The sequence below is a fragment of the Typopeltis vanoorti genome, chromosome 4 (assembly GCF_054136105.1).
Source record: "Typopeltis vanoorti isolate ZY-2024b chromosome 4, IOZ_Tvanoo_1.0, whole genome shotgun sequence".
In the NCBI taxonomy this organism is placed as follows: domain Eukaryota; kingdom Metazoa; phylum Arthropoda; class Arachnida; order Uropygi; family Thelyphonidae; genus Typopeltis; species Typopeltis vanoorti.
The window spans coordinates 2,980,292-3,006,344 of record NC_143552.1 but is presented as its reverse complement, the minus strand read 5'-3'; the positions used below and the strand labels follow the sequence as shown (position 1 = coordinate 3,006,344).

General features: G+C 38.4%; 1 protein-coding gene across 1 annotated transcript in view; it reads left to right on the top strand.

The window, feature by feature from the left end:
• LOC150107076 (nitric oxide synthase, inducible-like) overlaps positions 1 to 26,053 on the top strand; it is a 317,964-nt gene that overhangs the window by 199,569 nt on the left and 92,342 nt on the right. Inside the window, exons 11-12 of the mRNA XM_090391607.1 lie at positions 1,496 to 1,634; positions 20,282 to 20,345. Coding sequence (XP_090247733.1) covers positions 1,496 to 1,634; positions 20,282 to 20,345 — 203 coding nt within the window. The remainder of the gene's footprint in view (positions 1 to 1,495; positions 1,635 to 20,281; positions 20,346 to 26,053) is intronic.

Sequence of the window (26,053 nt, the reverse complement as noted above, 5' to 3'; positions counted from 1 at the left end):
ATATTGCAATACATTTTTTGAAAAACTTGCAAATTTTCCTACGGACACAGTAAGGAATTAATGTACAGTGCTTACAGAAAACTATGTAGAGAGACGTTTCAGTATGGAATATGTCCACCCAACATTGCAATACAGCACTCACAATGTTGTACCATGATTAAAACCAAGTGATTCAAGAGTGTTTTAGGTAAACTGGCCCACTTTTCATTTAGGGATGCATATGGCTTGTTTGTCTTCTGGAGGTTGAATTTCTGAATGTATCCCAAAGATATTCTTTGAGGTTGAGATCTCGAGAGTATGCTGACCATTTGATTCGATTAATATCCTCAGTCTCCATATAAATGTCCACTGCTCATATATGATGTGGTGTGACATTGTCATAAAAACGAATTCTTGGTTTACAGCAACCCGGAACAATTGAACATAATGTTGAAGAACTTCATTGCAATATCATTCACCACTCATGGTGAATGGTCACACCATGATCACGGCACTGCCATATCTATCAATTTCAAGAACATTGTTGCAATGCTAAGCAGTAGCACTTTCATGCCAGATCAAGTGTTATCTAGAATCAGAGGACAGACTAAAATGACTGTAATCTATAGAGTCATTAGTCCATTGATGTCTTTTCCAATTTTTATGGATGCATCACCATTGAAAATGTGCTCTATGATACACTGTAGATAAAGGGGCGCAGACTACAGCCCTGGCATATAGGCATACTTGTTGCAGATGTCTTACCATAGTTTGTTGAGATATCTACATACCTGCTCTTGAATGGAGCCAACTTGCAAGCTGATCTGCTGTGGTGTGTTGATTTTTTTTTTTATTGTTATAACAAAAAATCTGTTTTCATGTTCCATTGTAGAGCAAGGCTGACATCTTAGCAAACATCCGGAACACATTCCATTGGTCTGAATTGCTGCCCAGAGGCTGAGTAGAATGAAATCTTACATTCTACACTGATTTGTAGAATGTGAGATTTCAATCTCTCTGGTAATATCAGTAATTCTGCAGCCTTTTTTTTTCATGCTTTATAATAATTCTCCCCATCTTGAAATCATCTAGATGATGTCTATGAGACATTACAAGACATCCAAATATGTAATTTTATTTCTTTACGAAAAGCGCTTCCTTCAAATACAATTTGCTTTTGTGTTTGAAGAAAGTGCATCCTTTGGAATTTTATCCAATTGAGTGCTACCAGGTGATCCCTTTGTGTGTAATTTGAAAATTTGAATGTGTTCTCGATTTTTGCTCAAAAGTGTCTATTATACAAATTGCAACAAGTTGATTTGTCTCAATTTGCAGTTGCAGATTTCAGAAATAGTGTTCATCCTTAGCTTTTGGACTCTGATGTAGTAACACATACTCAATAGGGAAATATTATTTTAAAGTTTAAATGAAATAAAAACTGAAAATGTTATCCCAAACTGTTTAAGTACTATTATTGTGTCCAGTTAATTTAAAAGAGCTATTCCTTAACTTCTAGATTTCTTGCCAATCATATAATTTGGAAGTTAATGAAGATGCCCAGTTACCTCTAGTAGATAGTAAAGCATTATGGACTCCTGAAACGTTTCGCTTTACTACCATTATAAATACTCAGTTTGATGACGATATATACTCAGGTACGGTTTATTTATTTATTTAATTTTTTTTTTATAATGCATGCATCATTTGCTATGAAAATTATAATTTTCGTAGGTGTTGCACAAAAGAATTGTTTTTTTGTTATTCTAATAATGTATACTAAACCAAAATCTGCTCTCTCTGCATTGAATAAAAATGTCTACTGCATTTGTATGTTTTGCAGATGGTTATTGGTAACGAACATTTCCAAATATTAAGAAAATTCTATTTTAAAACTGAATTTTATTGCACCTTAGCTTAACTGTTGTTATTTACATTTGGTTAACTTCCAAAGGAGTTGCAGGAAGGCAAGGTTGTACTGCTTCATAAAGGAGGTGACAGAATTCATGCATCAAATTATAGGCCAATCTGTGTGTCTGGTGTTGTGGTTAAAGTGTTGGAAAGGCTGGTGAGATTCAGGATCAGAATCAGATCAACAACAATGGTATTAACTTTGATGGACAGCATGGATTTGATAAAGGGAGGTTATGTGTTAGTAATCTATTACTTATTACAATAAGGTGACAGCAGCATTGGATGTGGGAGTTGGATATACAGTAGTGTGTAAGTGGTTGTTATAGATTTATAGACTTTGCAAAGTCTTTTGATAGATTACCATATGATATGTCGATGATCAAACTAGAGCAAATAGGGTTGTATATTAGACTAGTGCATTAGATGGAAGATTCACTGTCTGATAGGTATCAAGAAGTTGTGTATGGGGAGAGCAATATCACAGAAGGAGAAAGTCACTAGTGGTGTGCCTCAGGGGTCTGTTTTAAGGCCTTTGTTATTTAACCTGCATGTTAATGATATTGGGGAAGATTTGAATGGGGATATATAAATGTTGTAGATGATGCAAAGTTAGGATGAACTGCGAGGAGAAGAGAGATGTTGTAGCCTTACAGGACTGAGGAACAGACACTTAATAGACTGAGTGAGTGGGCATGGGAGTGGAGATGCCAGTTCGATGTAGTGAAATGTAAGGTTTTAAATTTTGGAAAACAAAGATAGGATGTGGACTTTACTCTAGGTTGCAATATTATTATTATTATTATTATTCAGGCCTCCATGGAGTCAAATGACTCATCGAGGGGGGGGGGTCCTTCCTAAGAAACACAAAGTCTATCAAGACTCGTCTTGGGAGGTCCCTCCTAGGAAATACAGTCTATCATACTACTCCTTAAACTCATTGACCATTCTCGCTCTCACAACTCTATCAGGCAAGGCATTCTACGGTTCAACCACCCTCCACACAAAGAAACCACTCCTCACCCTCTTGCTCACAATTTCCTCCGGTAACTTCCAGGGATAGCACCTTATCACCACTCCTTCCCACTGTTCAATCAAGTGAAAGAACTCCACCAGTGTCAACCCTGTAACCACTTCTCAACAGTTTAAAAGTCTCGATCATATCACCTCTTCTTCTTCTATCTGCCAAACTCTGCAGTCCACATTCCCTCAGCCGATCCTCATAACTAACATTGTACAATCCTGAAACCATCATTGTTATCTACCTTTGTACCCTTTCAATAGTTAATTTATCCCCTTCAAATTCTGGGGACCAAATCTGAGAACAATAGTCTAAGTGTGGTCTGATATATTGTTGGAGGTGGAGGAAATAAGAGATCTTTGGGGTGATGGTGGATTTTAGATAAGGATCTAAAATTTAGAGGACATATTGCCAAAATTATGAGGACAACACAATGAATTCTGGCAATGATGCAGGGAACTCTGATTTGTAGAATTAGGACACATATCGACTACTGTGCACAGATTTTGTCACCTGGTTTCCAAAAGAATGAAGAGATGTTTGAGAAGAATCATAGACCATTGACCAAAATAGTTTCTGATCTCTGGAATGTTGAATATGAAGAGAGGTTGAGATGATGCAAATTGCAGAGTCTAGTGGATATAGGGTTGTTATAGGATTAACAGGAGGAAGAAGGACGATATGATAGATACATACAAGTTGGTAGCAACTTGCTTACATTCTATAACAATGTTACCATTGAACTAGACAAGGGAAATGGATATATCATGATGCTTTTGGATTTTGCTAAGGCTTTTGACAGAATACAGCATGGTAGACTATTGCATAAATCGGAGAAAATGGGTTTCAGTTATACAATATTAGCATGGATAAGAGGATGGTTGATTGACCAGTGGTGAGCTACAAGGGGCTCACGGGGACTCAAGTGAGCCCTTTGTTAAATTTTTCTCAAATTTGCAAGCCCCTTGTTCTTCTTGTTTAATACTCTTGTAGAACTAGAAAATACCACCGTGGAATGTATACATGCTACTATAATTGCTACTTTAAATTCATATGGATTTTCTGATAACTATATAAAAAATAATTTCATTGCATTTTGTTCTGATGGAGCTAGTGTAATGTTAGGAAACAAATCAGGTGTTACTATCAAACTTATACAAAAATTTCCCAACGTTGTGATTTGGCATTGCGCTCATTGTTTACACTTAGCATTAGATCAAAGATTCTTAACCTATGGTACGCATACCACTGGTGGTACATGAGCCACTGCCTTACTGGTACATCTAATATCTTGAATTAAATATAGTGGTATGCCACTGGAAAAAGGTTGAGAACCCCTGCATTAGATGATTCGATAAAAAACATTCAAGAAATAAATCATTTTGAAATATTTATGGATAGATTATATGCTTTTTTATCATCAATCACCAAAAAATCAACGAGAATTAAATATGATTGCAAAAGATCTTGGTATCCAAATTTTGAAGATCGGCTGTGTTTGGATCACAATGGGCAGCTTGCAGTTTACAAACAGCTCTTGCTTTGTGGAGAAATTACCCAGCTTTATTTTTCATCGAATCATAAATATAAGGGCTTTTTAAACCGACTTCTCAATTTGGAATTTTTAAAAGATCTAGCATTAATGATTGATCTTCTTCTTCTTCTGCAGCTTCTTCCACTTAAGTGGGGTCACTGTTGACGATGAGTCTCCCCCACATCCTCCTGTCTTGGGCTGTCTTCTTTGGCTGCCTTCTTTGGCTGCCCACACTTCCTCCTTCCTTGCACATCCATCTGCATGACCCTTCTTCCCTCATATTCGTCCTCTCTCCTCATCACATGACCAAACCATCTCAACCTTGCCTCCTGTATCTTCACTCCTAAGTTCATAACTTTCACTGTTCCCATCACATAGTCATTTCTCAGACGATCCTTTCTGGTCACACCACACATCCACCTAAGCATTCTCATCTCTGCTACTTCCATCCTGCTGATGTTATTTTTCCTCAGGGCCACAGTTTCCATAGCATACGTCATAGCTGGCCTTACTACTGTCCTATAGATTTTGCCTTTCAGATTGATCGGCACCCTCTTATCACATAACACTCCAGCCATCTTCCTCCAGTTCCTCCAACTTGCTTGTATCCTGCATCCCACTTCCTTCTCAGCCCCTCCATCTTCTTCCACTGTTGAACCTAAGTATCTCAAGTCCCTCACCTTCCTGATTACATTTCCTTCCATCTCCAGATCTGTCTCCTGGCCGCCGCTCACTGTGCAACACATATACTCTGTCTTACTTCTGCTCAGTCTCATACCTCTCTCTTCCAGTACTTTTCTCCATCTTTCCAGTTTAGTTCCCACTTCTTCTCTTGAATCTGCACACAGCAAGATATCATCTGCATACAACATTGTCCAAGGCGCATCTTCTCTCACCTCCTTCTTCACTAGCTCCATCACAATATTAAACAGAAACCGACTTAATGCTGACCCTTGATGCAAGCCAACTGTTACTTGAAAACTTTATGTCTGTCCCAGACAGGTCCGAACTCTTGTCTTCATATTTCTGTACATCTCCTGCACCAACCTGACATATTTCTCCAGTACCTTCTTCTCTCTCAGACACCTCCAGACTTCTTGCCTTGGCACTCTATTGTATTCTTTCTCCAGATCAATAAATGCCAGATGTAGCTCCCGTTGTTTCTCCTGAAACTTTTCCATCATCTGCCGTAACCCAAAGATAGCATCTGTTGTTGATCTACCAGGCATGAAGCCAAATTTTTCCTTTGCAATCTCCACCTCCTTCCTCAATCTTCCATCAAGAACCCTTTCTAGGATTTTCATTGTGTGGGACATCAACTTTATTCCTCTTTAATTCTTACAGTCTTGTACCATCCCCTTTACCCTTGTAGATGGGATCAAGAGTACTCTCTCTCTCTATTTCTCGGGTATATTTTCCTGTTGGCAAACTCTCATGAACAGGTCACAGCAGGTCAATTCCCTCTTCCCCCAGTGCCTTCCATGCCTCCACTGGAATCCTGTCAGGGCCCACCGATTTTTCCATTCCTCATTTTCCAATTGATATCCTACAGGAATTATCATATCTGTCAGAAGCTCTACAAAGTCGCAATATGGTAAGTATTATAAGGGCTAAGTTAGGCTTTTTTTTTTTTTTTTTGCTCAATGATGCGAGCCCTTTGTTAAAATTTCCATAGCTCACCACTGTGAATGACAGATATCAAAAAGTGGTATACAGGGGATCTGAGTCTGCAAGGTTTAAGGTAACAAGTGGTGTACTACAAAGATTAGTGCTAGGTCCACTGTTATTTAATATGTACATTGAGGATATTGGGAAAGATTTGACAAGCAACATACAATTATTTGCTGATGATGCAAAGATAGGTAGGGTAATCAGGAATGCTGTTGATATGCAGAATGATTGAATAGGCCGGAATTGTGGACATGGGAAAAATGGATGTCAGTTCAATGTGAATAAATGTAAAGTCATTCACTTCAGCATGATTAGATATCCTATTGGTGGGATTAGGCTAGCAGAAACTGATGAGGCTAGGGATCTTCGAGTGTTAATAGATAGGAAGTTGAAGTTCAGGGGTCATGTGGCAAAGATTGCAAATACAACTCAAAAGATAATTGCAATACTAAAATGAACATTCACATGTAAAGATAAGGATGTCATTTTGCCTCTTTACAAGGCCTTGATAAGACCTCACTAGGACTACTGTACGCAGACGTTGTCTCCTGGTTTCCGTTGTGATCTTCATATATTGGAGAGAGTACAAAGAAGAGTGTTAAAATGATATCAGGATTGTGGAATACTGAGTATGAATATAGACAGATTGAGAATTTGTAGACTGCAGACACTAGCAAACAGGAGAAAGAGGGGGTGATATGATTGAGACTTACAAACTTCTGAAAGGGTCATACAGGATTTCAATTTATGAGGGTGAGGAAAGGACATGATGGCATCCTTAGAAGCTGAGAATGAAAGCCACAAGAAGGGTGTGACGGGTTAGATTTTTCTCTCATAGGAATGTGCATGATTGGAATGGATTGCCTTTGGATGTTGTGAGTGCAAGCAGTGTGAATGAATTCAAGAATAAGTATGATGCTTGTAGTATGTGGTGTACCTTGATGAGTCTCTGACTCTCTGGAAGTCTCCCTTAATAATAATAATAAATTCCTGACACATACCCCTGAAGGGGTATGCAGAATATTACGATAGTACTATATGAAGACCTTATCATTACTAACTTACTAGCCACAATTTTCCTCCGGAACAATCGGTTACCTGTGAAGACTCCAACATTATCAGAGCTTATATTTCTGTCTTCTGAGGCACTTTTTAACATATCAATCCACTTGTATCTTGGTCTTCCTCTGGTTTTTTCCTTGCCAACCTGGCAGAGAACACTTGTTTTGCTAATCTTTCCTCTCTCATTCTGCTTAAGTGACCATACCACTTGAGATTAGCTCTGCTGACACATTCCTGGATGCTGACAATGTCAAGATCTTTCCTAATATTGTCGTTTTTAATATGATATTGCCTTTGATGCTATCCGTTCATGCCTATATTCTTTCTCAGGACCCTCACATCTGTGGTCTCTAGTCTTTGGTCGAGTGTTTTATTTCTAACACATTTCTCAGATCCATAAGTTAAAATTGGTTTGAACACTGTCTTGTATGCAACTAATTTAGTGTTTTGATTCATTTCTGTCTTATTCCATATTGATTTATTCAGTTGACTTCCTACCATACCAGCTTTGTTGATTCTGTTGTCTATTTCCATATTTAATTTACCATCTTCACTACAAATTGTGCCTAAGTAGCTGAAATGGTTTACTTGTTTTATAGGTTCTTCATTCACGATGCAATTGATATATTCAATATTTCTGCAGCCAGATTTCATTCAGTTGTTATTGCTGATATTCATACCAAATTTATTACAGCTGTTATTCAATTTAGTCAGGGAATAATGCAGACCTGTACTGGATTTACTGGATTTATTTAAAGATATAACATTATATGAATAAAGTAGAGTTGAGATTATCATATCCAATTTTGATATCAGGTTTAATACCGCTTTACTTCATAATGTGATCCATATAGATAATATACATCCTTGTCTGACACCAGATTTAATATTATTATTATTATTATTACTCAAGCCTCCATGGAGTGAAAAGACTCATTGTAGGAGGTCTTTCCTAAGAAACACAAAGTCTATCAAGACTCATTGTGGGATCTCCCGCCTAGGAAACACAATGTCTATCATACCATTCCTTAAACTCATTGACCGTTCTCACTCTCACCACTCTATCAGGCAATGCATTCCATTGTTCAACCACCCTCCATGCAAAGAAACCACTCCTCACCCTCTTACTCACAGTTTCCTTTCGTAACTTCCAGGGATGGCCTCTTGTCATCACTCCTTCCCACTGTTCAACCAAGCAAAAGAACTCCCCAGTGTAAACCCTGTAACCACCTCTCAATAGTTTAAAAGTCTCAATCATATCACCTCTCCTTCTTCTATCCACCAAACTCTGCAGTCCACATTCCCTCAACCAATCCTGATAACTAACATTGTATAGTCTTGAAACCATCTTTGTTATCCACCTTTGTACCCTTTCCACAGTTAATTTATCCCCTTCAAATCTTGGGACCAAATCTGAGAACAATAGTCCAACTGTGGTCTGATCAGGGTCTTATACAACGGAATGATAACTCTTTTATCTCTGCAGGTTAGTGTCCTTTTCATTATAGCAGCAATCCTCTGTGTTACCTTCACGACCTTCGCAATATGTCCCCTAAATTTCAGGTTTCTATCAATCATCAACCCCAGTTCTCTTGTCTCCCCTACTTCCTCCAGTATAGCTCCTCCAATAGAGTATTCAGCATCCCCTCGATGTGTCCCAAACCTCAAGACCTTACATTTTGTTGCATTAAACTGTCATTCCCCATTCATTTACCCATCTGTCTAGCTTATTCAAATCCTTTTGCCAGGCTATAACATCTGCACTATTACTAATAACCCTTCCCAGCTTTGCATCATCAGCAAACGACTGAATATCCCCCTGCAATGCAATCCACTGACAATGTCATTGATATAAAGATTAAACAATATACGTCCCAGTACTGAGCCCTGTGGGACCCCTCTTGTAACTCTCTGCCTCCTTAAAACTGCCCCACCATATACAAATCTCTGATACCTACCGGACAGCCAATCCTGAATCCAGTTTATCAACCTGACATCCACACCATTGTGCTGCAACTTAAATATCAGCTTATCACGTGGCACCCTGTCAAATGCCTTCTCTTATTCCAAGAAAATGGCAGTATATGCCTTTCCCTCATCTACTGTTTTAACTGTATTATAAAAGGCTAGCATATCACTAAAACAAGAGTGCCCCTTCACAAATCCATGTTGACTCTTACAGATAACATTACCCTCATCTGCCCAATGCTGTATACAGTTCCTCACTAATTTCTCCAAGATCTTAATAACTACTGATGACACACAAACTGATCTATAATTAGACACCTCCAGTCTGTTACCGCCCTTATGCAATGGTAAGGGCCGTAGCACTTATGCCATAGCTTTATTGACATCCAGAGTACTCAATATTTGAACTCGCTCTCCTCCTGCACTTCTAAACCTCATATCTGCCTATCCATCTAGTATTAAAATTTACTCCTCCAGGATGAAATACTCCAATAAAGTGTTCATTGAACAATTCCACTATGTCCTCTGCATCAGTCGCTCTATTCCCATTTTTATCCCAAAATGTTATTCTTCCACAGTCATTTCTCCTCCTATTGGCCACATAGCTAAAAAATTCCCTAGGATTTTCTTTGGATCTTTTGGCCAATCGCTTCTCATATTCCAGTTTTGCTTTCCTTACCATCCTAGTCACTCTCCTGGCCTGGGTCTTATATTCTTCATGCATCTTTTCTTCACCTGTCTCCTTATATCTCTTCCATAGCCCCTTTTTCGCATGCAGTTCCTTTTTAATATTGTTTGTCATTCACTTTACTCCAAATTGTAGCCTCTTCTTCACTCGCGGAATACAGCTTACTATTGCTGCTAACAAATATCCCTTCACAATTTCCCAAGCACTAATGATGGATATATATCCTCTGTATATAATTTCCTCATGATTTCACCTTGATCAGGATGAAACATCTTTATAAATTCATCACTGAATACCTCAACAATATCTTCTGCAGCAGTTACCTTTCTGCCATTTTCACCCATTAACATCATCTTATCATGATTTATTCTACCTTCAACTTGCCATATATCTAAGAAAACTCTAGCATTTTTCTTTGCCTGATTTACCAATTTCCGCTCATATTGCACTTTTGTTTTCCTTCTTAACTGAGTCGCTCTCCTGGATTGTTCTTTATACTGTTCATGTAACTGATGATTACCATTATTCATCTTGTACTGTCTACAGAGTACCTTCTTCTTCCAGATTTCATGCTTAAGTCTCCCCTTTCATCCATTTTATATCTACCTTATTCAGCCTTTTGGTTTTCAGAATAAAATCACACATTGATGCTATTATATATTTCTTTCTCAGTTCCTAAGCAGCATTTATTTCCTTACTGCTCAACTCCTCATTCATGCTATAGCTTCAAGCTGTCTCCTAAGCTTGTCATAATCAACATCCTTATAATTCCTCATATATCCTTTCCTCACAGAAGTCTGCATATGGCTAGCAATAACCGAGATGATCACTCTCACCATCTGGAGGGAAGTGTGATACCCCCTCCCCACTGACAATTATATTCTCTGATAATCAGAGAATGTAATTGTGAATGGGGAATGTAATTTTAATGCATGCTGTCTGAGATAGTTATCTCTCAAGAACTGGTGAAATTCATTTTCTTTATTGCCAAATGCTATCTCTTCATTCCAGTCAATACAGTGATAATTAAAGACACCCATAATAATTACCCTTCCTTTGTTCACTAATCCAAGTTTTTTATACATTTCTTTATCACCACTCTTTACATTTCTTGGCCTATAACAGCATCCAACTAAATATATCTTCCCTTCAACCTTGACATTACACCACACTGCCTCCTAACCATTGCCACTATTTTTCTCTTTCATGTCTACCTTACGTTAACATAGGGTTTCTCCTACTATCATCAACAGCACTCCCCCTTCCCTTCTTGTTTTTTCTGTCCTTGCAAAAAATACCATATCCTTCCATTTCTATTCCTATTAGAATATCATCTTCATTCAACCATGTTTCACTTATTCCAATGATTTTGGGGTGAATAAACTCAATCACTGAAACCATTTCATCCTCTTTATTTCTGATACTTCTTATCATTCATAACATTTCATATCCCTTCTTTCTGATGCTTCTGGCATTTGTAAAGAAATACAGTGATTCATTTTTAGGTCTACAACCAGACATATCCAAGTCACTTGTTGTTATTTGCTGGCCTGGTTGGCCGAGTGGATAGCATATCCGCTCTTTAGCCAAAAGGCTGCGGGTTCAAATCCCGCTGTGGGCATGGATGTTTGTGATTGTCTGTGGAAATACCAGTGGTGGTCGGCAGTAGATGGCATCGGTGTAGTTGCAGTCAGTTGGTGATTGAATGGTGGAGACGGAGTTGTAGAGCAGGTGTCCTCCCTCAATGAGTCGGACTCCCTGAAGGTGTCAAATAATAATAATAATATTTCCTCCCCACCACCACCCCTGTCCAATCACCTTTATCATATATATATATATATATCACACATATGTATATCTGCTCAGTCTCAACTTTTCCACCCACATTGCAATATACTCTATCTTCATACTCACATTCACTATCACTTTCAGCATCCTCTCTTTCTATGCAATGTTTCCCTGTCCATCTGGGCTCCTCCATTTCCCTGTTTCTCTTGCATTCCCATTCTCTCTTCATCTCTCACACCACCACCACTGTTTTCACTGGCAAGCACTTCTCTCTCTCCAATACCACTGTCCTGATTTTTCACTTCATCTCTTGAATGTGATCTCTTGCATGCATCACACACTGTACTTCCATCCAACAACAGTTTCTCCTGTGCATTCAATCCAAAACCATTCAGTTGCAATGAAATTACACAGACAGGATGCAACCTGCCTGTGTAATTTCATTCTTCCCTCAGACACATGCCATACATCTAAAATCTGTACTCCCTTCTCCTCACACAGTTCCACTAGCATACCTCTCATGATTTTGGCTCTCCATCATGACTCATCCTTGACATACCTTGGTAACACATTGAGAACCCTTCCCACTACACTGTTATCTTTCACTCTTCTCTAACTTCCTGATATTTGCTCTCACATGCTCCTGATATCCACTTAGATCATTTGTCCCTACAGTCATCATTAACTCTCCTGCTCATTTCTTCCTCATGTCCAATGCCTGAATTATCCTACTCATTCTACCTCCTGAATGTCAGACATTATGGAAGCTCTCATTAACTAATCCTCTAACTATTGAATCTCCATATACTGCTATCATGCAATTACTCATCATCTTTTTTATTCATTTTTCTTTCATTCTGTTCTCTTGCACACTCATTAATTTCTACTAAATGTCTAACATCACTCTGTTAGACATTTAGTGGAAATTCGTCACTTCATTTTTCATTTTCAATAACTACTTCATCCAATCTTGCATTCCAAGAATTTCACTCTTTGTCACTCTCACACTCTGGCTACCTGTTGTTCTGCCACATCTTCTGTTTCCTCATTACTTTCTTTTGCTCCATTATCACTAACTTTCACTTCTGCATTCTTTTACTCCCTCAGTTTAACTAGCTTTCCTTTCATTTATGCCATCTTCTATACTTTCCGTCTGTTTTGCATTCATTGCTTCATGGTTTAATAATATATCGCGCTTCCTGCAAATCCATACTTTCTGTCATCTCCCCTTTCTTCTCTCTATCTCCATAAACACATTTCTTACACTCCGCCATGCATATATATTACATTCATGACATTGAATCATTTTTGAAAAGTCTATGTCATTAATGCCACTTGTTTTTTCTGGTGCTTGCCTAGTCTCACCAGTCCATGCCTGCATGGTTGACCTTGTAACTACCACTATTGTGTTATATTTCACACCATGTCTTACACACAATATTTTACATTGAGTTTGCTGTTTAATTCTTGTAATTTCTCTTACTCGTAACAAACATGCAGATCATCAGTTCATTTATTGGTGAATATGAAATTACATATATTTTTGAAATGTTTTTAAGTTACTGGAAACATGTGATATTAGTAACAAGCAATAAAAAGGAAGATAATGTTGTATAGATTCATCTTTTCTACAATATATAGTTTTATGAATCTGGTAAAGTTATTAACTGAATTAAAAATGAATTATTCCATTTTGATGACCTTTTTTCAGAGTTGTATAAAATTAAAAACAAAATTTTTCCAGCAAGTTGTGCTTTAAGTATATATTCACTATTACAGACCATTGAAGAGTGAATTTAGATTAAGAGTGACTGACCTGCAGAGGGAGATAGATGAGTTGAAAGAGGAGGTGGAATGTCTTGTGAATGAGAGCAGAAGTATGAAAGATAAGATTAGGAGAATGGAAGAGATAAATGCAAGGCGAATCAGAGTAGGAGAGAGAGAGAGAATTTAGGGAGTATGAGTGAGAGGTATGGGGGTGCTAGAAGAGGAGAGAATGGAAACAGTAGAAGAGAGGGAATGAGAATGAGGTATGGGAATGCTAGCAGACGAGAGGATGGAAACAGTAGGAGAGACGGAACGAGAGAGAGAGATATGGAAGTGCTAGAAGAGGAGAGAATGGAAATGGTAGGAGAGATGGAATGAGAGAGAGGTATGGGAGTGTTAGAAGAGGAGAGAATGGAAACAGTAGAAGAGAGAGGTATGGAAATGAAAGAAGAGGAGAGAATGGAAACAATAGGAGCGAGGGAATGGTAAGAGGTATAATGTATGGCGACTCAATGATCCGTGGTGTTCAAGATAGGATGCGTGAGGAGTGTTTGCCAGGAGGAACAATAGAAAGGGTGGCTATGGTAATTAAGAGAGGTGAAAGGGTGGATGAGATGATTGTGATGGTAGGAACAAATGACTTGAGTGGTAATGTAAGTCGGGCAGCGAGAGATATGAGATTTTTGCTTGAGACTGTACGGAAGAAGACAGAGAAAGGAAAAATAGTGTGCGTGTTGCCTAGGTATGATAATGATGAGCTGAGCAGAAGAGCGGTGATATTGAATGGCATAATAGCGAGAATGTGTGACAAGAGAGGACTGGTATATGTGGATGCTTGGAGTGCGTTTGAGGAAAAAGAGGAATTGTATGCGAGAGACCGTTTACATTTGAATGAGGAAAGACGTAGGCATTTGGAGAGATTGCTGTTCTGAACGAGTCAGTGTGTCCCAGGGAGGATGATAGCAGGGGTGGCTTCTTGTGGGAATGGATACTTGGGAGAAGGGAGACAATGTCAGGTAACACTGAGCCCAGTGGAGTCTAGAAGGGATAATGCTGGGTATAGAAACAATGGTATTTATATGCTTTATACTAATCCCAGGAGTATCCGGAATAAGGGAGAGGAATTGGTGGCACAGATAGCATCAGCCTGGCCAAAAATTATTGCGATCACTGAGACATGGTTGACAGAAGGGGATATAACAACAGGAAAAGAAGTCGCTGGGTATAGCATTTTTCATCAGGATAGGAGGGGAAAGCATGGTGGTGGGGTACTGCTTATGATAAGTGATGACCTATGTCCTCTAAAAGTGGAGAATTTGGAAGGAAGTGAGACAAATGATTTTGAGAGCATATGGTGTGAGGTAGAGATAGGCAAGACAGGATATTTAGTGGGGTGTTGCTACACACCCAGGAGCACAGAGGATGGGGACCAGGAGATGTTTAGACAGCTAAGTTTGGCAAGTGCAAGAAGAATGATTGTTATGGGAGATTTTAACTTCAGTAGTATAAATTGGAGAGAGGAAGATGCATGTAGCAATAGGGGAATGGAATTTCTAGAATTCTTGAGGGACAAATGTCTTAGGCAACATGTAACAGAGGGAACAAGAGATTCAAAAGTTTTGGATTTGGTTATAGCATCAGAAGAGTTGATAATAACTGAGTTGACGTCTCTCCCACTAGTTGGAGAGAGTGACCATATGGTGTTGACTTGGAAAATGAATAGACATGCAGGAGTATCAAAGAGACGGGAACTTATGTGGAATTATAAGGCAGGTGATTATAATAGTCTTAGACGTCAACTTCGGGAAGTTTCATGGAGGGAGGAATTGAAAGGCCGGGATATCACTAGTGCGTGGGAAATTGTGAAAGAATATTTGTTATCAGCAATGGTAAGTTGTATACCACGAGTGAAGAAGAGGATGCAATTTGGAGTAAAGTGGATGACAAACAATATTAAACAGGAATTGCATGCGAAAAAGAGGCTATGGAAGAGATATAAGAAGACAGGTGAAGAGATGCATGAGGAATATAAGACACAGGCCAGAAGAGTGACTAGTGTGGTAAGGAAAGCGAAACTGGAATATGAGAGGAGATTGGCCCTAAGATCCAAAGAAAATACTAGGGAATTTTTTAGCTATGTGGCCAGTAGGAGGAGAAATGACTGTGGAAGAGTGATATTGTGGGATAAAAATGGGAATAGAGTGACTGATGCTGAGGACATAGTGGAATTGTTCAATGAACACTTTATTGGAGTATTTCATCCTAGAAGAGTCAGTTTTAATGCTAGAGGGATAGGACTGGTTCGAGGTCTGGAGGTACAGGAGGAGAGTGTGTTCCAGATATTGAGTACTCTGGATGTCAGTAAAGCTGTGCGACTGGATGGTATTTCACCACGAGTTTTGAGAGAATGTGCTAGGGAATTGACAGTGCCTTTAACGTGGCTTTTCAATGAAAGTCTGGCTTTGGCAAAGGTGCCCAGGGAATGGAAGAAAGGTAAGATAGTGCCATTGCATAAGCGTGGTAACAGACTGGAAGTGTGTAATTATAGGCCAGTCTGTGTGTCATCAGTAGTTGTTAAGATCTTGGAGAAAGTAGTGAGGTACCGTATACAGCATTGGGCAGATGAGGGTAATATTATCTGTGAGAATCAACATGGATTTGTGAAAGGACGCTCTTGTTTTAGCAATATGCTAGCCTTTTATAATAAAGTTACAAGAACATTAGATGAGGGAAAGGCATATACTGCAATTTTCTTAGACTTGGCGAAGGCATTTGACAGGGTGCCACATGATAAGCTGATATTTAAGTTGCAGCACATGGGTCTGGATGTCAGATTGGTCAACTGGATTCAGGATTGGCTGTCTGATAGGTATCAGAGTTGTGTATGGTGGAGCAGTTTCCAGGAAGCAGAGGCTTACAAGTGGGGTCCCACAGGGCTCAGTACTATGACGTATATTGTTTAACCTTTATATCAGTGACATAGCCAGTGGATTGCAGGGGGATATTCAGTTGTTTGCGGATGATGCGAAGCTGGGAAGGATTATTAGTAATAGTGCAGATGTGGTAGCCCTGCAAGAGGATTTAAATAAGCTAGATAGATGGGCAAATGAATGGGGTATCAGTTTAATGCAGCAAAATGTAAGGTCTTGAGGTTTGGGAAACATCAATGGGATGCTGCATACTCTATGGGAGGAGTTATACTGGAGGAAGTAAGGGAGACAAGAGATCTGGGGTTGATGATTGATAGAAACCTGAAGTTTAGGGGACATATTGCAAAGGTGGTGAAGGTAACACAGAGGATTGCTGCTATTATGAGAAGGACACTGACCTGCAGAGATAAGAGGGTTATCATTCCGTTGTATAAGATCCTGATCAGACCACATTTGTACTATTGTTCTCAGATTTAATCTCCATGATTTGAAGGGGATAAATTAACTGTGGAAAGGATACAAAGACGGATGAGAAAGTTGGTTTCAGGACTCTACAAGGATAGTTATGAGGATCGGCTGAGAGAATGTGGACTGCAGAGTTTGGTGGATAGAAGAAGGAGAGGTGATATGATTGAGACTTTTAAACTGTTGAGAGGTGGTTACAGGGTTGACACTGGGGAGTTCTTTCGCTTGGTTGAACAGCGAGAAGGAGTGATGACAATAGGCCATCCCTGGAACTTACGAAAGGAAACTGTGAGCAAGAGGGTAAGGAGTGGTTTCTTTGTGTGGAGGGTGGTTGAGCCGTGGAATGCATTGCCTGATGGAGTGGTGGGAGCAAGAACGGTCAGTGAGTTTAAAGAGTGGTATGATAGACTTTGTGCTTCTCAGGGGGGACCTCCCCTCGATGAGTCTTGACAGACTTTATGTCTTAGGAAGGACCTCCCTCGACGAGTCTTTTGACTCCTTGGAGGCCTGAATAATAATAATAATAATAATAATTTTTATAGTTACCTTTCTGTAACTGTGCTTATAAGATTCATTTAGTCACTTTTGGGAAAGATCAGCGTTATATTACTGTTAAGTAGCATGTTTTTCTACATTATTTTTGTGATGTTACACACACACATAAGAAATGCATTTTGAAAAATAATATAATAATATTTGAGATTTTAAAAGTTTTCTTTAGGAATGCATCATTTATTTAATGCCAAATTGTATTTTTAGATCTCTCATGGCTTCATAGCAAAAAGGTTGTATCGTGTAAAATGCTTTCTTGTGTGTATTTACAACCCAAATGTGCAGAGTAAGTACTGATAGTTTATTATTGGAGAGAATAATGATAGCATAAGAATTATATCCCGAATTATAATCAGTTTGCATAATATGTTCAAAGTACATCAACTTCTATTTAGCAGTCAAGAATTACTATGATGTAAAAAGAACTAAGATGTAAATAAGGTGGGGAGGAGGTATTGTTATTATTAGTAGTAGTAATATTAGTATCTGACCTCCATGGAATCAGAGACTCAAATAATGCATTCCATTTACCAACCACTCTCTATGATAAGAACCTGCTCCTCATCCCTCTGCTCACACCTTCTTTATACAGTTTCCAGGAATGGCCTTGTGTTCTACCCCCTCTCCCATTCTGAAAATTTTCTTCCATATCAACCTGATAACAATTCCTGACTAATTTATATGTCTCAATCATATCCGTTTTCTTCCTCCAATTATGAATTGGAGGAAGAGAAGGGATAACTCTAACCCTTTCTAACATATTCCACTCACCACGAAAATCCAGTGATGAAATCTGTGCATAATAATCCATATGAGGCCTGATCAAGGCCTTATACAATGAAATCATAACTTCTTTAGTTCTGGATATCAGGGTCCTCTGCTTCATTGTCATTATCTAATGTGATGATTTCACAACTTGTGCAATGTGACCCCTGAATTTGAAGTCCTTGTCCACCACTCTCTCATCTCCTTTACCTGCTTTAAAGTTTCCCCAATAAACAATTGGGTATCAACCTGAAGAATAAAATGGATTGAACATGTGGAGAGAAGAAGTGAAGATAGAATAATAAAACAAGTTTATAGTTGGAAACCAAAGATTAAGAGAAGAACAGGAAGACCTAGAAAAATATTAAAAGATACCATTAAAGAAGATGAAGTCTTGGTCGCAACAGATATTACATCTAATGCATGAAGAAGAAGAAGAAAATTTCCCCACCACGTGTACACTTTGCATCCCATTATTGCTTGTTGCAACATCACAACATTGTAACATCCCATCACTGCTATACAAGCAATAATGGTCCCAATACAGACCATTGCAACACACCACTAGTACTTTCTCTTTCAGGATACTGCACTCTCCATATACAACTTTCTGATATCTATCCGGCAGCCAGGCAGAGATCCAACTCACTATGCATCTCCCTTGTCCAAGATAATTTTTCACTTATAAGTCAGAAAAACATGATCTCCCTTTACCTAGCCCATGCTGAAAATCACAGAGCATAATTCTGAGTGTGTTGTGGGTATAGACACAAGACACACTGAATCAGTTTAAAGCACTGTTGGATGAATATTGTGTGCAATAGTGTGTTCCTCCCACGATGAGTTTCCGACTCAATGGTGGTCAGATGTTAATAATAATAATTATTATCAATCCATTTCTCTATCCTAGTTCTCACTAATGTTTCCAATACCTTAACCACAACTCCCAATGCAAAGATTGAGATTGGCCTATAATTTGTAATCACAGCCTTATCACCACCTTTATGCAGTTTTACCTTCTTTCCACACTCTAGGAATCTGTACTGTCATAAAACTGTTATTTAACAGGCATGTGAATGTCACTGCCAATTCCCTGGAACATTCCCCTGAGATACATGTTGATATGTCATCAAATCCTCTAACCTTATTCACATTAAGCTTATTTATCTCTTCATATACCTTCTGCTCACTCACAATTAAGCTATACTCTCCTGTGTCCTTATACTTGAGTTTTTTCATAATTTAACCCTGATGAGGACAAAACATCCTTATAAAATGTTCACCGAATAGTTCAACATTGTCCTCTACAGCAGACATTGTTACCATTCTACCATTTTCATCCATTAACATAATCTTACCATAATTTTCTTCCTTTCAGATATTCAGATACTTTATGAATATCTGAAAGCCTTTCTGTGGCTTTTCTTGACCAGATTTTGATAATTTCTGCTCATACTCTAGTTTTGCATTTCTCACAAAGTCACCTTCCTGGCCTGCTATTTATTATTATTATTATTCAGGCCTCCATGGAGTCAAAAGACTCTACGAGGGGAGGCCCCCCCCCCCCTTAAGAAACACAAAGTCTATCATACCACTCTTTAAACTCATTGACCTCATACCAGTTGGTGATAGTGACCATGAAATGGTCACCTGGCTAGTGGCCAGCCACATGAAGATATTTATGAGGATAGGATATACATGGAATTACAAGGTCGATGATTATGAGTTTCTTACCAGAGAGCTGGGTGGAATGAGGAATTAAGTGGAAAGGAGCTAAATGCTGAGTGTACATTGACCAAGAGGTATTTAATGTCTGTGTGTGTGAATGTATTCTGAAGATCATAAAGTAGGTGTCAAATGGATGAATGAAGCAATTCAGAAAATCTGGAAGATGATGATACTGTGGAGGTCAATTATAATCCTCATTCAATTGTTAGAACATCCACCCTGTTCCCCAGATTTGGCTCCCTCTTTCAATCTCTTCCTCACTGGTCAGCATTTTCTTCAAATCAAGAAGTGATTGCAGCTGTAGAGGGGTATTTTGCAAATCTTACTGAGAACCACTACAGAGATAGGATAATGGTGCTGCAGCATCGCTGGAATAAATGTATTAGTCTTAAGGGAGATTATGTTACAAAATAAAAATAATTTTGAAATTATAAATTTGTTTTTTTCATTGTTAGGCCGAGAACTTTTCAGCCCACCCTTGTATACGCCAGAGAATGTTGAGGGTGGTGATGAAGAAATGTATAAGCAAATTGGATGGTGAAGAAAGAAATTATAAGGGTGGGCTGAAAAGTTCTCAGCCCACCCTGGTAAAAAAGATTGGAATGAAGAGATAGCATTTGGATATAAGAAAAAGATATTTCTTGAGTGAAACCTTATAAAAAAATGACCAAATTAGAAAGCAAATATATGGACACTTGGGCAGAGTTCATGTTTTCTAAAGTGGTCAGTGCTAGGGCGACTCGTAAATGCTGGCGGGTATATTCCCGTAAGCTCTCTGGTCAACTTATTTTTACGAAACTTCCATAGCTTCTACATTCAGCTCTGAAATAATAAAATCCTCTTGTATTTTATAAATTTCTTGAGTTCTAAAAACACAGCTATCTTAGGTATCATATAAGGGAAGGCCTACAAGGCTCATGAGTCTTAGATCAAATCATTTCATTCAAATTCAAAGATATGATTGTGAGTGGAATGTCACTCCCCCCCATACACACACATACCAGTTGGTGATAGTGACCATGAAATAATCACCTGGCTAGTGGCCAGCTACATGAAGATATTTATGAGGATAGGATATACGTGGAATTAAAGGTCGATGATTATGAGTTTCTTACCAGAGAGCTGGGTGGAATGAGGAATTAAGTGGAAAGGAGCTAAATGCTGAGTGTACATTGACCAAGAGGTATTTAATGTCTGTGTGTGTGTGAATGTATTCTGAAGATCAAAATGCTAAATAAAGTAGGTGTCAAATGGATGAATGAAGCAATTCAGAAAATCTGGAAGATGATGATACTGTGGAGGCTGCACAAGATGAATAATGGTAATTATCAGTTACATGAAGAGTATAAAGAGGACTACGAAGGTGACTCATTTGGTACAGCAGAAGTGCAGTATGATTCGAAATTAGTGAATAAGGCCAAAGGGAAATCCTAGCGTTCTCTGATATATGGCAGGTAGAAGGAAGATGATTATGGCAAGTTGATGGTTATGGATGAAGATGACAGATTAGTAACTTCTCCAGAGAACATATTTGAGGTATTCATTGAACAATTCATTAGTCTTTTTTTATTCTTATTAGTGCAAAATCATGAGAAATCATGAACACAAAATGGGAGAGAATGACTTACTTGTGAGCAAACAGTACATATATTTGGAATTAAGTAAGCTTGATGTCAATCAGGCAATGAGACTTGATGACATATCCAGGGGGTTAGCATCATCTTTGACTTACCTGTTTAACAACAGTTGCAACAGCACAAGTCACAAAGGAATAGAAGGAAGGCAGAATTGTTCACTTTACACTGGTGGTAAGACTAAGGCAACAAATTATACCTGATATGTATATTTGGAGTTGTAATTAAGGTAATGGAGAGGTTGATGAGATATAGGATACAAAAGTGGGTTGATAACAGTGGTATTCTTTGTGCTTGTCAGCATGGATATGTTAAAGGAATTTCATGTTTTGCAGACTTGTTTATGTACCATAACAAGGTGATGAATGCATTAGACAGGTGAAATCCATGTACAGTGATATGTTTAGATTTTACAAAGGCTTTTCAGATTGTCATGTAAAAGCTGGTAACTATACTAAAACAAATGGATGATAACAGACTATTTGAATTTGGTAGATAGGTATGAGCAAGTTGTATATGAGGGTGAAGTTTCTCAAAAGAAGAATGTCCCTGGTGGTGTACTGGAAGGATTTATTTGCAGACCAGTGTTTTTCATCTTATATACTAATGATGCAATGGGTTTAAATTTAGATATGCAACCATCTGCAGATGATGCAAAATTTGGAAGAACAATGAGGAGTTAAACAGATGTCATGGCATAGAGGAGGACTTGCATGTATGAGTGGACAAGTGAGTGGAATTTTCAGTACAATGTTGCAAAGTGTTCTAAAATTTGGTATGCAACAATGGAATGCAAAGTATACAATTTGTGAGAGCTCTGTTCTAATCTAGTTCCTTACTTATGGGGACATTGTTAAACATGCTTGATACGTCCAAACTGGATGAACATAGAATCATTCTCTATTCACAATAATTTCCATAATAATAACAATTCCTCTCACTAACAGAGTTACTTAAAATTGTTGGTCTTACACACAGATTCTCACAATTCCTCCCATCAGAATTCAGTTACCCTGACTCTCTCAGTTAAGTCATATCAATTAATAATTTTTCATTACTCCTTATGCCAAAAGCATTCTAGTTTAGACTGTCCCTCTTGTATAAGTTCATGTGCCCAGAAGGCACATGAATGGTATAAAGTGCAGGCCAGAAGGGTAACAAGTGTGGTAAGAAAAGCAAAAGTGGACTATGAAAGAACATTAGCCATGCAGGCTAAAGAGAATCCCAAACAGTTTTTTCGATATGTTGAAAGTAAAAGAAAAAATATATACGGCAGAATGATTTTAAAGAATGCCAAAGGTAGGGAGATAACCGAATTAGTTGATATAGTGGAATTACTGAGTGAGCACTTTGCAAGAGTATATCATCCAGGCGGTGACATTGCAGGAATGAAAGAACCAACAGCTTATATGGGAATTGTGGTGAATGAAGTGGAGGTGAATAGTTTATTACAAAACCTCAATGTCAATACATCTGTGGGATTGGATTGTATACCAGCTCGTGTCGTACGTGAAGTGGCTAAAGAATTGTCAGTGCCCTTGACCATTTTGTTTAATTTGAGTCTCGGGTCTGGGTTAGTCCCAAGAGGGTGGAAAGAGGGGAAAATAGTTCCACTGCATAAAGGAGGTTCCAAAATTGTGGTTTTAAATTACCGACTGATCAGCATATCAGGAATCGTTGTCAAGGTCTTGGAGAAAATAGTCAAGAGGAAAATAGAGGATTGGATAGATGAAAATGGAATACTGTATGGGGGTGAATGAAGTGGAGGTGAATAGTTTATTACAAAACCTCAATGTTTTGTAATAACATGGTTTTGTGAATGGTAGATCATGCCTCAGTAACTTGCTCACCTTTTATAATACAGTGACGGCTGAATTGGATAAGGGTAATGGGTTTACAGTGATTCTACTGGACCTTGCAAAGAACTTTGATAGGATACCACATGGAATTCTAATCAGTAAACTGCAGCATATGGGGATGGATATAGGGTTGGTAAGATGGATAGGAGGGTGGTTTATTCAGGAGTAGTATCCAAAAGACGGCCTGTGATTAATGGTGTGCCGCAGGGGTCTGTTCTTGGACCACTACTGTTCAATTTGTTCATTAACGATATAGGAAAGGATCTGAGAGGAACTGTTCATTTGTTTGCTGATGATGCAAAGTTGGGTAGAGCAATAGTGAGTGCAGCAGGATGTCAAAATTTTGCAGGATGATTTGAATAGTTTGGAGGACTGGGCTAAGGAGAATGGATGTCAATTTAATGTGGCAAAATGTAAGGTTATGCATTTCGGGGTGAAAAGATTAGCAGCAGTATATCACATCGGTGGAAACTGTACTCCAGGAGATTGACGAGGCCAGGGATTTGGGAGTGTTGGTGGATAGGGAGTTGAAGTTTAGGGGGCACATTGCAAAAGTGGCTAAATCAGCTCATGAAATCACTTGGTTGCTGAAAAATACTTTAACAAGCAGAGACAAACAGGTTATTGTTCCTCTGTATCGAGCCTTGATAAGACACCATATAGACTACTGTTCCCAGATAAGGGTGCCAGGGTTTCTTCTGGATGGGGAGGAGATGGAGAGGATACAGAGACAAGTGACCAAGATGAAAGCAGGTCTATGGAATGAACCTTTTGAGAACAGGTTGAAGATTTGTGGGCTGCAGAAATTGGTTGATAGGCGGAAAAGGGGTGATATGATTTCAAATTACTGAAGGGTCTCTATAAGATTAATTCAGAAGATATCTTTGAGAATAGGACTGGTGGTGGGAGGACTAGTGTCCATACATGGAAGCTGGGCAAGAGTGTGGTTAGCAGGGGTGTTAGAGCTAGGTTTTTTATTTGGAATGTGGTTAATGAGTGGAATAAGCTGCCAGAGTCTGTTGTGGGTAGTATGACTGCAAATGAGTTCAAGGCGAAGTATGATAGATACTGTGTGAATGTTGAATAGTTGTTCTTGACATGATGTTAGGGCCTCCCTCGATGAGTCTATGGACTCCTTGGAGTTGCCCGTAATAATAATAAATCGAACCTTCCCTCAAACTCACTCTCCATATATCTAAAAACTAACATCCACCCCTTCTACACAGCCTGCATATTGAATCATTTGCCATTATAGCCCTTCTTCTTAATTCATTTTTATCATATCAAGGTAATATACTTACTATTTTCACTTTCTCACTCTTCACTCTCGCCTCTTCCAAAAACCCTTTCACTTGTCATACCGAACTTATCGTTGGTTAGGTCATTAGTGCCTACTACCATTGCAATCTCGTGTATTTTTCTTTTCTGTTTGTGAATTGCTTGTGTATATTTTTAATTTTGCACTGGGAAAGCTTAATGTTATAACCTGCTCATCAATGGCATATTTTATGATAGTCACCATACCAAATAACATCCTTCTTTTTATAATCAACTTTACTTACTGGACTTTTTTTTGTTTCACCCTAACTTACCTAATTCCATGCTTTGTTTTCCATTTTGCTGTTGAATTTTTTTATTCTGCCTGTGTTCCTCTAAACAGCACTCCATTTTCTGTAGTTCCCTCATTGTCTGTCTAATAATCTGCTTTCCCCTAGCGATCTTAGAGTTTAAATTATTTTCGATATCATCTTTAGTGGACAAAACTTCCTTGTTGGATACTTCACTGTTCTTATTAGCATTTCTTTTCTTTTGCATTTTGAGTGCCAACACCTGTATTTAATATTAAAATATTCTAATAAAAATATGTTATAAAGGCACTAATATTCTAAAAACACAAAAATCTTCTCTAATTTAATATAAAACTCTAATTTTCTAAGAAAAAAAAATAAAATAAAACATGAAAATCACTAAAATATTCTAAAAACACAAAAATCTTCTCTAATTTAATATAAAACTCTAATTTTCTAAGAAAAAAAATAAAAATAAAACATGAAAATCACTAATTTTACACCAGCACTAAATTTTTATTATTAATCAGGCCTCCATGGAGTCAAAAGCATCTTCGAGGGGAGGTCCCCCCCCCCTAAGAAACACAAAATCTGTCATACCACTCCTTAAACTCATTGACCGTTCTCGCTCTGACCACTCCATCAGGCAATGCATTCCATGGTTCAACCACCCTCCATGCAAAGAAACTACTCCTCACCATCTTGCTCACAGTTTTCTTTCGTAACTTCCAGGATGGCTTCTTGTCATCACTCCTTCCCGCTGTTCAACCAAGCGAAAGAACTCCCCAGTGTCAACCCCGTAACCACCTCTCAACAGTTTAAAAGTCTCAATCATATCACCCCTCCTCTTTCTATCCACCAAACTCTGCAGTCCTCATTCCCTCAGCCGATCCTCATAACTCTCATTGTACAGTCCTGAAACCATCTTTGTTATCTGCTTTTTGTACCCTTTCCACAGTTAATTTATCCCCTTCAAATCCTGGGGACAAAATCTTAGAACAATAGTCTAAGTGTGGTCTGATCAGGGTCTTATACAACAGAATGATAACTGTTTTATCTCTGCAGGTCAGCATCCTTCTCATTATTGCTGCAATCCTCTGGGTTACCTTCACTACCTTTGCAATATGTCCTCTAAATTTCAGGTTTCTATGAATCATCAAACCCAG